Genomic DNA, 15,430 nt, shown 5'->3' on the forward strand with positions numbered 1-15,430 from the left:
ATTTATAATATATGAACATATAAAGACTATTGCCACTAACGCTATTAGCAATAATTTGTCACAACAGTTATAAAAATGATCACTGCATTCTACTGACCAGTTCAATAAATAAAATCTCCCCTCTGGTCACACCATGGAAAAATTGCAAAGTATATGTATTACTTGTTCAGGATTATTCAGATTAAAGTGTACAACATACCAAAGATAACAAAGATATGGATGCCCAGTGGAATGATGACTGTAGCCTTTTAAGGCCAAATACACCAACCCTGAACAGCAGGTTATAGATAATAAACAAATAAAAAAGTTTTTTTTTTTTTTGGCAAACAATATAGATGTATTATTTCAAGTTCTTCATAATACAGTAAACGAATACATTAGACTGGGTTGCAGTCATAGTAGCAATAGACAATAGTTCAAATTTTAAATGAGGCCCAAAATAGGCACTAGACAATCATCATCTAATTGGACAGTAAGTAAAAGGTACAAATTAATTGTCGCATACGTAACAGCCGTATACCCGACAAGTTTTGCCCATTTTAGGCTTCCTCAGGAGTAATGCCAGGCAACCTTCTGGATCTGAACATCTGAACATGATCTTAGTATGTGGATGAAGGACGCTGCAGCCGCGGTGCTGTCCGGGTTGCCAGAGAGAGATGATGTGGCTGCGGCATTCTATCACATACTAAGATCATCAGCCCTAAGGTTCCCCTTCCCTAGGGGGGTCCTACGTGGTTTGGATTATCCTTTTTGGAGACCTCATCTTCCTCCCTATATAAACCTGACTCACAAATAACAACAATCTATATACCCTGCTTCGAACCTATATTGATGGTTATTCATCACATGACTCGCTAAGAGTGGCGTTACCCCTGAGGAAGCCTAAAACGGGCGAAACATGTTGGGTATATGACCGTTACGTATGCAACAATTATTTTGTACCTGTTCATTACTGTCCAATTAGATGACGATTGTCTAGTGCCTATTTTGGGCCTCATTTACTATTTGAACTATTGTCTTTTGCTACTATGACTGCAACCCAGTCTAATGTATACGTTTACTGTATTATGAAGAACTTGAAATAATACACCTACACTATACCAAAAAGTTAGGTTTTTTTCTTGGTATCCTGTATAAAAAGTTCTCATCCACACTGATATCAGAATGAATATTATTATTATTATTATTATTATTATTATTAATAATAATAATAATAATAATAATAATACTATTAATAATAAATAAACCCACACAAACACAGGGAGAACATATAAATTCCTTGCAGGTAGCGTCCTGGCTGAGATTCCTACCTGGAACCCAAATCTGCAAAGGCAAAAGTGCCAACCTCTGAGCCATTGTGCTGAAAATAAGGGTTAGCTAATGAGGATGGCATGGTTAGCTGAAAAATGAAGGCCTAAATGTAATTACCTGTACTACTGCTCTTCCCTGGCATTAATTACTGTATATACAAATAAATGGCACCAAGAAAAACAGGGCTTTTAAGTTTTGTTCCATATCCAATACAGTTGAAGAATTTATTGAGGTAAGTAATAAAATAGTAATATTGAACAATGTACACAGAAACAAAAATATGCATCAATCATATACGGGTCTGTAGCACATGTTTGCGCTGCATCTTGAGGCGCACGCAATTCCATGTGCAACATATGTAATAAAGTAGTCCAGTTATGACTCATGTATTTTAGTTTCTGTGTACAATGTCCCATGTTAATATTTTAATACTTACCCCAATAAATTATTTTAACTGTTATTGGATGTGGTGCATTACATAAAAGAATTGTTTTTCTTGGTGCTATTCATTTTTATATGTTTAATGTTAGGGATGATTTCCACTCCAAAAATATTGGTCCTTTTCTCAGGCATTTATTTTGTTTATGTTTTTTCCTGGCAACTTTACTCACAGTAGAGGTCCCTAGTAGTGAACTGGCTATGTTGACAGCCCTCTTGCTTCCTTTCCATTATTTAGTCATATACACAGTATGTTACCATAGAGCAACATAGCCTCAGCAGACATTGCTGGTGCTACAAAGTGAACTTACTGTGGGTCTTATTAAAAATTTACTATGGGACTCCTGATGTTTATACTTATTTGAATATTCATTGCCCAATACACCCTTGATTGTTTTCTTGTACAACCCAAAACCTGATTTTTTAAAAAATAACCAGTACTAAGGGACTGCTTTATAGTGGATAGCACATATTGTTACTTGCTCTCTGCTGTTTTGTTAGGGCTATGCCTCCTGGCAGGTGACGCAGGATTACCTGGGGCGCAAGGTGTCTCTTGGTCTTCATCAGAGCACCTGCTAGGGGTTATAGGACAGTTGCCCAAGAGGCCACCAAAGAACATCAGATCGAGGCCCCTAGGCACTCAACACCAGGGGCAAGCGAAACAGAGGGCTTCAGTGTAGGGACAGCCAAGATCAGGTACTGGGTAGGATGCTAGTGAGAGACAATGTTTGGACAAACTGAAGTATGGGTAGGCGGCAGGATTGCATGGATCAGGTCCAAGCAGAGAAGCAGAGGCCAGGGCAGGTGGCAGGCAAGTGTAGTCGAGTCCAGGCACAGGTCAGGGCAGGCAGCAAGCAAGCATAGTCCAGGCACAGGTCGGGAATCCAAAAGACGAAATATGGCAGAGTACAGCTGAGCAAGTCTCAGGTAGCAAGGCTGAAAATCCAGCAACCAGACGCTGGACATGTGATCATTATCGGATTCAGTGTTCAGTGGTAACTGGTTTACATACTATGGCCCACATTTTACAGCCGTTAACACAATGTGGGCTGTGATTGGGTTTTACTTTTAAACAGTTTTAGTTGCTTAATATTATGCTATCTCCAGTTTATGCTCCTAAAGCCATATGAAAACAAAGAATATCTGTTTTTGCCCAGTACAGCCATACCACCGATCCCTAGACCTCTAAGTGGTTTTCATAGTCACTAATGTGTAACAGAGCACAAGTTTTGGAAAGCACACATTCAATTCCTCTTTAGATTTGTTTTGGGTATTTTGGCTGCAGTGATATATTATATATAAATAAGATCACTAATTTATAGTGATATATATAAATTTCAGATGCAGTGCTTCCTGGATAGTTTTGGTTGCTCATTGTTTGCTCAGAATGGTGCTTTAACCACAGTATACAGCTAGATGACTCTTTGGATATGTCATCCTGAATTAAAAATAATGGCACAACATTGCCATATATGTTGTTCCTGATGTAGCTGACACCATTAGAGGCCAATTTTTTAAAATTCCTCACCATAATTTTTAATAATAACCTTTAAATGAACAATAAAAAATATTGGCCAGAAAATATGCAGGGAGTAAAAATTTTAGTGTCCTTTTATGTGGTGTTTAACAATCTGATAACCCAAAGGTTGGTAAATGTTGGTATCCAATTTAGGAATATTTGACTCTTATAAATCTGTTACTAAAGCTACCATTGCAAATATCAAATTTTTTAGTTAGATGCAGTTAGATGCAGCTTGCAGCCAATTTTAGTTAGATGCAGCTTGCAGCCAATGTGCTGTCCCACAAAAGAAAGCACATCAACTACTGTAAATTAATCAACATTAGTGAAGTTCTGATTTAGGATATTAGGACTGTTGGTGCAGTGGGGGGAGAGAGGGTTTTTTCACTATCAGCATCAAATATTACTTTTCTTTCTCCAGGGTCTTCTAACATACAGCTATTTCAACAACCCACAAAATGTTATATCTTCTTACGTACAACTGTGCAAAGTATAGTTCTACAGATTTTTGAATATTATAGTGCAACTACTTCTTAGTGCAGTTGCATTTGGACAATACACAGCAGATATAACTGGTCTGTATGACAACTGAATTTGGCAATAAAAAGTGTACAATGCACAGGTAAAATACAGTGGTACTTTTCTTTTCATACACAAATACATTTCTAGTTTTGGAGCAGCATGATTGTTATAAATAGCCTGTTTCATATATGGAACTTATCATTAATGTACATGTTGGTTCTGGTCTAGACACTAATCTATTTTATTTCTACCAGTTATGAAGATGGCTGAACCCGAAGAGGATCCAGGTGGGGAGGAAGCCAAAAGAGGGGCACCTGTGAGACCGAGAGAGCATTCTCCTATGCTACACCTGGATCTTTACAACTTTGAGTGCCCAGAGGCAGAGGGAAGTCGTTATGTGTTGACCAGCCCCCGTTCACTTGAGGCCTGTGCCCGATGTATGGTTAAGCCAGTGGAACTTTTATCAAGAAGCCTTTCTGATTTGGTCAGAGAAGCTCCAGGGCGATCCATGCGGGTTGCTACTGGTCTTTGTGAGGTATATGAGATAGAAAGACAGAGAAAGCTGAAAATGTGCAGGGAAGAGAGAGAACGCATTATTCGCCAGGAAAAGAGAAGAATACTGCCTTTGGTAATGAGCAGCGGTTTGGGTTCCCCATCAAGCTCAAAAGCACCTTCTCGAGCTGAACCTGCAGCACCTGTTGTGTCTAAGAGATATGACTCTCCTCCCCAAACAGGTACACAGAGAAGCAATACACCCCTCTCAGATTCTGGAAGATCTAAATCCCTTCCTTCTAAAGGCACTCAAAAGTCCAAACCACCTCCTTCCAAAAATCCGAATGTACCAGTATCCAAAACAAAGAAATGTAGTACCACCCAGTCTAAAGAATACCATGGCAATGATGACTCAGTCACCAAGGTGCCCACCAAAAAGAGTAAAAGTCAATCACTGGACTCCCTACAAAAGATGAGAGATGGTTCATCAGGTAGAACTTCTTCAGAGTCCATAACATCTTCCTTTAGTGGGGACAGTCTCAGAGGCAGAACGACACAGTTCATACCAAAATCCAGGACACTTGATGCAGTAAATTCTTTACTAGGCAGAAGTTTCAGTCTGGGAGATCTTAGTCACTCACCACAAACAACAAAGAAGGTTGAGAAGATGGTGAAAGAGGTGAAAAAAAAAGGCATACAAGAATTGCCTTCACGAGACAAAAAAATTGCGGCAATCATGATTGCCAGGCATGAGGAAGAAAACATTAGAAATGAGCAGCGCTACTGGGCACACCTACAATGGGAAACCCAGAGAAAAACATCAGACCTGCGGAAAGAGCAAGAGGAAAGAGAAAGGCAAAAAGCTATATTACAGGGGCAAAAGATGCTAGAGTCTCAGATTAGGAGAAGGCATGGCAAGAACTCTATGGATAAGTTTAATTCGGCAGCTTTAAACCAAAGTAAGAGTTTGATCCATGAAGCACACCTAAGAGAACAAGGTCCAGAGTTAGAAAAGCACAACAAGGAAGAGCTGAACAAGGATAAAACGGAAGGTAAGCAGAAGAAAATCCACCAGGAACAAAAAACAAAATCCAAATATCTCAGTAATGATGATGAAATATCTCAAGATAAGTTTCTTGTTGCACATCAAAAGAAACAAGAGAAAGCCACACAACTACAGGTTAATAAAATACTGCAAAACAAAATGGATAAAATGAAACACCAGGCACTTCTTCAGGAAATAACCCAAAAAGAGGAATCAGATAATGAGGAACTTAGAAAAACACTTCAGAAGAATCTCCAAAGAGCACAAGAGAAGGTTGGACAATTACAGGAAAAAAAAATTCAAGATTTAAAGAGCAGGGCACAAAGGGAGGAAATGCAAATTCTAAGGGCAAGACAGGCAGCAGAACGCAAAGAAAGGGAGCGTGCAGAGCATTTAAAAGAACTAGTCAGGACTACAGAAAAGAGACTACAGCACGCCTCCCAGATAGCTGATGAAGTTGCACAGCACAAAGCCAGGAAAGCTGTAGAAAGCCGACTGGAAAAGGAAAAGATCCAGAGGGAAAATCGACAAAGGGTTCTACAAAATGAAGACATGAAGAGACAGGAACTACTGATGTCCATAGAAAGAAAGCTGGAGCGCAGTGAACAAATTTTCAAGGAGAAGCAGACTGTGTTAGACAATGCACGATCAGTGGCCAGAGCTTCCTTTAATATCCGAGAGAAAGTCAGAGCTGAGACAAACATACGCACCTTTGATAAAATGGCTCTGGAAGCTGAGCTATATGCAAACATTAACAAAAAATAAATGATCAGGCTGAGTGGATAAAGACTTCTATGCTATCAGCTCTTGATTCATTGTCCAGGGTATGTTTATCTACTGCAACATGTAGGGTAATAATGCAATGATATCCTAAAGGCATAAGCTGGTGGATATTCTTAGTCAATGCATTAGATAGGGACTCTGTTTACTTGTAGTTTGGTTACCAACTTTTATAAGAACACAGCAGGCCCTGGATTTACCATTAGGCTAAGGTGTTTAAGGGTGGCAGAGGTCAAAGCTGGGCTTTCATAATGGAAAGCCTATGTGCCAATCAATGTGGTTTCACTGGCTCAAAGATATGATCATGGTGCAAAAATTGTGAGTGATGACCGCTACCTTTTGATATGCAGCATAAATGTGAACACTACTAAATGTTTTCTGTATAAAGCCTGCCAGGTAGGTGAACCCAGGCATTGAACCTTGTTACTTTACCAGGTTTCGGTTATATAAATCTGGCTTTAGTTGTCACACAAGGATCTGGAGTATTAAAATACAGTTTCATCTTCCCAACAATTTAACCTGAATTGTTGTAAAAGCTGATAAAGGAACTCCACTTAGCCTGAGAGAAAATAATCAGTAACCAAAAAATGTTTCCAAGTCTTTGAAAGGTGGAATTTTTTTTACGATGCACAATATAAACTTGACCAGGAACTTTTCACTTTTATGTATGGTTTTCCGATTCTACCATATTATATTCAGTTGAAAAACTATAATAAAACAGTCATTTTGGAGTTTCATATGTTTAACATCTTAAAGGGGTTGGCAATTTAATGCAAATCAGGTAATCTTGATTTGGCTTTAGGGCCTAAGGAAAATATATCAAGCAAAGAATGCTAACATATGCAATCCGAAAAGCTATTACTGAAAATTGTCAGGAGATCTGTGACTTGCTGGCAAAAAGCAAAAATATTCAAAAACAAGGAAAACATTTGGCTAGCCTTGGGCTGAAGGTAAATATAAAGCACAAAATATTTTGTATGTAAACAATGATATTTTAGGGTCCATTCATACCTATGTTTGGCAGTAACATGCCAGTGACAGCAATGCATATTAATGTACCATACTTGCGTTAGTGCTTTATAATGCATTGCAGTGTACAATAGAGCCTGGTAATTTAATATGTGTAACTTAACACACATGTGTCAACACAACTCCAAATTTAAAGATATAAACGGGCATTTACTGTTGGTGCAAAAAGCTGAAAAATAAAAAAATCCTTACAGGTAATGTTAGTGTGTTCTTGCTTAGCTTTTCTGGTTCCACAATGCTTGCTTGTTTGGTATGTATGTATATGTGCATTAGCATGACTGATTTGCTACAAATGTTTAAAAATTCTGCACTATTCCTAAACAATCATTCAAGTTTAGCGATATCTCTGAGATTAATAATCTAAAATGTGAAGGAAATATATAATTACAGCTCAGAATATTTGTAAGTTATTTACAAGTGTAGAAGACAGCAGAAATAAGAGCAATCATTAGTGTTGGTGTTGTCCTTATATTCAACTCGAATATGGCTGTTCGAATTTGGATAGACCCGACCTAAAAAAAACACGGGATTCTACATTTGTGTGTAAAAATATGTGTTAAACAAAAAGAGAGGCCTTAATGTTAAAGTAATTTATTGAATGCATGTGATTTGTGTAACTAACTTTTATTTTTTTACGGGGTAATCCCACAATGACAGGATTTCCCTTTCCCCGGCCAATCACAGAGCACTAGAGGTGAATGAATGGGGAGACTTGTCCCCATTTAGCCTCTAGTGCCCGGGGATCCAATGGGACTCCTGTGTTCTTGGATAGAGAATCTCTATCCAAGAACATATACTATAGTTACGCTAGGGGTGCAAGAGCAATCGGGAGCAGGGCTGTCAGCTCTGCTCCCCTGATCTTACAGTTCTCTTACAGTTCTACACAGTCCCGAAAAATAACCTGAATATTCCCCCCATTGACTTTCGATCACCCGAACAATATCACCCTATTCGATCGAATAGCTGTCGAATCAAATAGTGGGACAAACAAATCAAATAAACCAGTTCCACATTTATTGAAAAAAATGTATTTACAGTATTAAAGGGCAAAAAAGTCATCATCCTACACTTCAATATGATTTGCCTCACAAATGAGTAACTACATTATTGCCACATGTTTTTTTCCACCAAATGTAATTCGCATTTGGTGTAGCTGGGTAATTATTAAACAACTTTATAGATTCAGAATAACTCACATTTGGAGGTGTTGGTTCAGCACATCATAACAGTGCAATGTTTGTGGATTTGTTATGTAAAAATCTCACACCACATCACCAATTATGTACTTACAAATACAAGAAATGATTTTTTGTGGAGATTTTCTCTGGTGCACAATAGTGATTACATAAACAATCCAGTATAAAAAGCATATAACGATTTTTTCTTGAATTCCATAAAAATATGTTATGCTACCTCACACAGACCAGCTAATCTTTATCGCAATAAATACAAATCACATAGACTCCACTTTTACTGTGTTTTTACACATTTCCCTTTTAGGCTTCATCAGACGAACACAGCAAGGGGATTTCTCTTAATTTTTTCTGGAAGAATATATGCAATTTATTTTAGTATATTAACATCTATTCCCCTATATAGAAGGTATAATTATAGAAAATATTTATAAAGCTTTGTTTTTTTTAAAAAGATTGCACCTTTTACAAAGAAAAAGTGATTTGCTTAATTGGGTTGGCATCTCTGGACTCAATTTACATTCTCAAAATTCAATATCAAATTAAATTTACATATTATAACACATTCACATTAGCATACCCTTACCCTTTATTTATCTTTTTGTAAAATTATGTTATGTGTGTTACTGTAACACACACACATATATATGTAAACTTGGCCTGAGACTTCATCAGCCTTTTAAGGAACTTACTGCACTTATTGCACCAAGCACTTCTTGTGTTCTTTGCAAGTACATGCATAGTAGGAAACAAAACTTGGCGGTAACATGTTATCTTTTACTTGTGTGAATAAAACAATGGAGTCATTGGTGTTAAATGGCTAGTCCACCTGAAAGTTATATGTTATATATATGTAGTGTCTGGTTGGTGCCAAAAGTTTTGGGAGGTGCTATCCACCTACCCTCCACCAAAGCTGAAATATCACTTTTAGGTTGGTAGACTCTTGAGCACACTGGTTAGATATTGCTTTATTTAGAAGGTAAGTATATGGAAAGTCATGACAGAGGGATTGGTGGCCTTGCATGTTTAGTAATTTAGATCCAGTGGGTTGGATGAGCTTAGGATTTGAGAAGTCTGCCAAGTTTGGGTATGTACACACTATACATTCTGATTATACAACTAGTAAATTTAGGTCTAATTGTAAATAAGAATGCGAACTGTTCAGTTATTTTTTTTTATATTTTTTTATTGAGTTTAAACAATTCTCAGGTAATGCTCAGTAAATTTTAATACATGTAGGCCTGTAAAAAACAAAAAAACAAAACTATATGCTTAGATTAAACTTTTTATATATGGTTACATTGCTGTGTTTTTTAAATTATCGTGCTGCTTTATACGGCAGCTTTCCTATAAACTGTTATTTACTGTTTTAGTCTGGATCACACTGAATGATAATCTGACATTTCCCCAAAGATCATCAGTGCATAAAAAAGTATATTCCAAGCATAATTAGTATATTGTAGCTGATGAGGAGAGATGAAGGATTTTAAACTTTGTTTTTAAAGGTAATACATTATAAAGAAAAGTGGTGAAGATTTCTGTCACTTCTGTAGAAAAAAATATGCCATGAAATGCATAGAAAGTATAAACAATACGTATGCTTACTGTAGACAGGAGACAAAATATAAATAATCTGGGAAACATTGTAGTCGGTTGATGATAATAGAAGGATCAAAAATATTAGTCAAGACATAACTGTAATCAGTCTGGATTTACACTTTCTTCCCTAGACTGGCTATCCTCTGTCTACATTCCCCAACCTGTACAAAGCATTTAAAACCAAATATCCAATACAAATATTATAACAATAGCAACATTGTAATTATTCTTACAGTTGAATCAAATCTTATTTGACAAATTCAATTTTCACAATCAGGAAGTTATGCACAAAAAAAGTACAGTTCTGACACAATAAGAAATCTCTGCCGGACCATGAATATTTCTATAGTGACACAAACAGAAACATGTCTGCAGAGACAGCTAGATACAGCCCTACACGATTTATTTGCCTTCACGATACATGTGCCTATGAAATGCTGACAAATTATTATACCTCAAATTATCCATTGAAGCTGCATAGAAAACCTTTACAGCAAATAGAATCAGCTATAAATAATGGCTTTAGAAAATTTCCAGTAGAACGAAAGCAAACTATCCCAGATTTGAGTTTTTCAAGCAACATGGATCTGACAGCTCCTGGTTAACATGAGCAAAACAATTTTTGGATGCGTAAGTCTGACCCTGAACACACAAGTACATTATTATAATTTTTTGCTGTAATAAACCTTTGTAACATTATGAGCTCTATTTACAAAGCAGAGAATCTGACATTCCCTCAAACATTACCTGGTGGGAATCAATTAATGCAATTGAAATACATGGACCTGCATGTCTGATTCCCTGCTTTATAACTGGAGCCCTATGTGTTTACATGTGCAGGGAGTTTGTTATGTTTACTATACACAGAGCGAATGTGAGTATTATAAATGTCCACCACGTATCAGATAGTTACTATATACGCGGTGTTCTCCTATTGACTGGTACACTAGCCAAGAACAGTCTGTCATTTACCATTCATATTACTTGTGTTCATTATCCATATATTATAATACATCCAACTGATCTGTGTCCTCCTCCATAGGATATGCGGACATCCCCACTCAATCACTTAGTGATCTGTTACAAGGAAACACTAAATAATGTCCAGGGATCTCCATACACCCACACTGGATTTTTGCCCAAGATGATCATGATCTTTTATCTCGAGTGACAATCATCTACCATGTGTACATAGTTTATGTCACCTCCCTGCCCCCAGGATGTGATGGGGTAATAAAGGGTTGACAGTTCCTATGTGAACACAAGAGAGTCTAATCAATGCAGAGTACTGACCCTTAATACTATAGGCTAATCGAAATATTCAATGTTTGTTGCATTAAAATACATTTTATAACTTTTAATTGCTTCATTTCTTCATTTTATAAAGTTTTTTTGCCTGTTCAGAGTTCAGCTTCATTTGGTAAATCCATGCCTATAAAGTCTAATAATTATTATTGTCATTTCTATTTTTATTTTACCTTAATATAAAATATGTTTAATTGGATCTGCAGATTCTGTGTATCAGGGGCAAATGGTGCTTTTATATGTAAATTTCTTCTGTAGCAACCAGTAAGCTTGGGGCTTTGGCTTTCAACTTCATGAAAGTAAAATTATCTCTGGCCTTGGGGTTTAAACTGAAGAGATAACTAGATTCCAAACTATGGTAATGCTGAGCCTGAGGGATTGTGCTATATAAGGAGCCAGTTGTTCAAAGAATGCAGCCAAGGCCTAATTCAGCATGGTTTAATGGGACAAATGTACTTTTGTTAGCATCTATTGACTCTTCACAGTCAATTGGTTCTTTTTTCAGTGAATGAGTTTTTTTTGTATTGAAATCTCCAAAGATGACCAAGTAATCTCAGAATCAAATTAAAAGTCACCAAACTCTTTATAATTCTCTATTGTTGTTTGGCAAGAAGATGCCAGGTGCTAGTAGTTGCTTATGTTTCTGTACCATTAAAAGCTATTTTGATTTCTATGGCTTGATATTTTTCCTGGCCACTGGTCTTATTAAGGACTTATTAAGGATTGGTTTCTGATGAATGTTACTTTACACCACAAGACATTCCTTGCTGGAAAATAACTACTGAATGAATGAATTTAAGGCTTGTGTTAATGGGCAACTGCGCCTTGCTTTCAAAATTACATTGAGACATTTCTGAGATTACCCATTGACCTACAGTTGACCTCCTTCAGAACTACATTTGACCTGCTTGTAAGTGGTTTTTGCATTCCCATGGATCTGTGTAATTCTTCCTTTTTAAAATGAAAATGCAATATTTCACCTTTGTTTATAGAACAGATATCTCTGCCCTGAACCACTCACCAGTGATGACCTTGGACACAATAAAAGGTTTAAAAAACTTCAGAACACTCATTTGTCAAATACAGTATCATAGCAACTTCACCTAGAGGGACTTAACTGAAGGAGCAAAACAATATAAAAACACTGATCTGTCTGCACAGATAGATTTAAGGAAGTGTTTCAATTGATTAGAGCAGCAATTCTTAACCAGAGTTCCGTGGAACCATAGGGGTCCTCCAGAACTTGCTAGGGGTTACCTGAACTGTGGCTGATTAACTTCCATTTGATGATGCCTGCCAATTTCTGGTGGCCAATGCCACTTAGTAAACCAGTTGCATGACCATAATAATGTTTTGAGGTATCTAGAAAAGTGTTGGTTTACCCCCACCACTGTTGGGGGACATTATTTTCCTTGCCTAGCAATGTAGCCAGCTTTTTTTCCCATTGACCCTATATAATCGGGTTTAGTGAGGAACTGAGATTGTTTCAAGGGTTCCTCAGAAGGTAAAAAGTTGGATTAAACATTAGATTTGATTAAGATATATTGGCATATAACTATGTATTTCCTGGTCAATTTGATGTTTATATGCCATGTATGCTAGGTAAGTTATCTGTGAAATGGTAGTATTGGTTCTGCTACAATAGACAGTGTGAGTGTATGGGATGGATAGCCATTAGGTGTTTAGCTATTAAAATATCAAGAAACAATTAATAAATATATAAATAAATATATATATATATATATATATATAGATAGATAGATACAGCAATACTGATGGTTTTTGGCACTTGGACAAGCTACGTACACACGTCCAATGGTTCTCGCCCGATAATCGGCTCCGGGCCGATATTGGATGAGAATCTGGCGCATGTACAGCCCCCGTTGCCCATCGTCCAAAACGGCCGTCCTGGCACTCCATCAATCTCCCCCTCCCCTCTCTATAGATCAGAACGGTGCTGTATGTACAGTACTCGTTCATGCATCGTGCAGTCCTTAGTCGTTGGAAAGGATCGTAAAAGATCCTTTCCAACGTCTATAATTGCATGCAGTGTGCATGCGGCTTTAGTCAAGTGATCTAAATGTTACAGACAGATCAACTAACAAATGCCTTACCCGTTCTACCCTCAGTGTATACTGTGTTTGTCAAGTAAATCCCCCCAGCAATACATCTTCACTTACTTTAGTAGATCTGTTAGCCTATACTAGGGCAAACTGCTCAGCAATGATGTAGTCATATGCATTAATAATGTGTGCAGACATAACTTAAAAATAAGAACCATGATGTTCTTCACTGATTCTTCACTGTAAGGTCTGTGAAAATGGGGAATCGGCTCCCTCAGAAAGTAGCTTCAGCAACTATTATAGATTGCTTTTCTAGAAGCACAGAATATAACTGGTTATTAAAGCTTTAAAGTAAAAATAACAGTGACTGTTAACCACCTAAGCGTTACACTGAGGTCTAGATTTCTGTACCAAAAGTGATCCACTGTTTTTCATGAATTTTTTTTTAAATTGTAGACCTGTAACTTACAGAAATATGTCCGAACAGGGGTTCTAGTAGATAATATGAATATAAAAAATGTTTTGTATTGGATTGGATGCTGGAGTTTGTATCCAATCCAATACAAAATGAGTGTTTGAATTTACCAGGCATATACTTTGTAATTATTTGAATTATTTTGTATTGGATTGGATACGCAAGTTTGTATCCAATCAAATACAAAATATAAATTTGAATTTCCAAGTTATTTACTTTTATTTTTTTTTTATTTTTTGTATTGGATTGGATACGCAAGTTTGTATCCAATCCAATACAAAATGACAGTTTGAATTTACCAGGTATATACTTTGTAATTATTTGAATTATTTTGTATTGGATTGAATACAGGAGTTTGTATTGAATCCAATACAAAATGATTGAATGAGTTTCAGTTTGAATTTCCCGCACACGCGCTGACGTCATCACGCACGCAGGGAGAAGCCGTCCGGTTTTTTTTTTCTCCGCCGGACGGCTTCTCCCTGCAGAGATCATCCGGCGCTGGAACGAGAAGGACGTGGGACAATCAGCGGGACCAGGTAAGAAGCCGGCCGGCATCTTGTGTTCCGCCGGCCGGCATCTTGTGATGCCGGCCTTCTTCTTACCGGCATGGTATGTAAGTGATGCAAGTCTATGTATCAGTTCAAAAACATTGTTAAAGGCAAATCATTTAGTATCCACAATAAGTGTGTGAATTATGGCAATGCTGCTAGCCTGACACTGATACCAGTTGGGGGAGATGGTCTTGGGTAAAGGTTATTGTGCGTTATACAATGCTGCCACTGATTGTGGGTAGGGGATGTTATTGTGCATTATTATTTTCATCCATCCCACATTTTTTTGCAGGGGATGGGGGAGGGGGTCTGGTTTCTAGTTATGTCCCTTCAGACAAGTCCTCAAGTGCACTAATATTTGTCATCTAGGGTATTAAATAGTAAATGGCCCTTTCCAGGTGTCTCCAGATGTCATCAACTGCTAGTAATACTCTTTTCCTTCTGGCTTGGTAACAAAATGCAAGACAGCTTGCAACTTTGCTGCTTTTACTAAATCATATTCCAGACTTTTATCCTTTATGTAGTCATGGTCTTTATCAGGGTTAACTCAAATTGGCTTCCTAAAAGTCCAAGACTATGCTTACATCAGCCAAATGTTAGTATGCATGTCAACAGTTTTATTGTAAGTTATTTATATAATATTTGTGCTTGGGTCAGCTTGAGATAATATAGGTTGTGAAAGACTGATAAACTAGTATTTCCTACACATAGTAGCACACTAGCTCAGTAAGATAAAAAAAAAAGTAAAGACAGCATAAACATCATTAATGTGTATGTGAACATAATATAATGATAAGAATGGTACTAAAATGATTACTACAGCACAGTAGTAGGTTAGCAGGAGAACAAAAATTGTATGGAGATGGTAAAGCAAAAGACAGACACAGGTCCCTAGTGGGCCTGCCGGAGAAAATATAGCTATAAAGACTTGATATTTTCAAAATGGTATGTATGTAGGTTCCACTAGGAATGTCTCTTCAGTACAAAAACATGAGCACTGGAAGCCAGACTTCAAACTATTCTTATCCCTGGAGTAGAAGATGATTGTATTTTTGTGTTACCAGACCTAGCAGCTCGGGATCAAGAGACAAAATTGTTACTACAT

At 37.2% G+C, this 15,430-nt stretch overlaps 1 protein-coding gene across 1 annotated transcript in view; it reads left to right on the forward strand.

Annotated features, from left to right (window-relative positions):
* Nucleotides 1-11,906, forward strand: part of CCDC177 (coiled-coil domain containing 177) — a 14,047-nt gene extending 2,141 nt beyond the window's left edge. The window contains exon 2 of the mRNA XM_072428289.1: nucleotides 4,045-11,906. Within this exon, the coding sequence (XP_072284390.1) occupies nucleotides 4,047-6,092 (2,046 nt within the window). The 5' untranslated portion in view covers nucleotides 4,045-4,046 and the 3' untranslated portion in view covers nucleotides 6,093-11,906. The remainder of the gene's footprint in view (nucleotides 1-4,044) is intronic.
* The last annotated feature ends 3,524 nt before the right edge of the window (nucleotides 11,907-15,430 follow it).

Source organism: Pyxicephalus adspersus, chromosome 12, assembly GCF_032062135.1.
Source record: "Pyxicephalus adspersus chromosome 12, UCB_Pads_2.0, whole genome shotgun sequence".
NCBI lineage: Eukaryota > Metazoa > Chordata > Amphibia > Anura > Pyxicephalidae > Pyxicephalus > Pyxicephalus adspersus.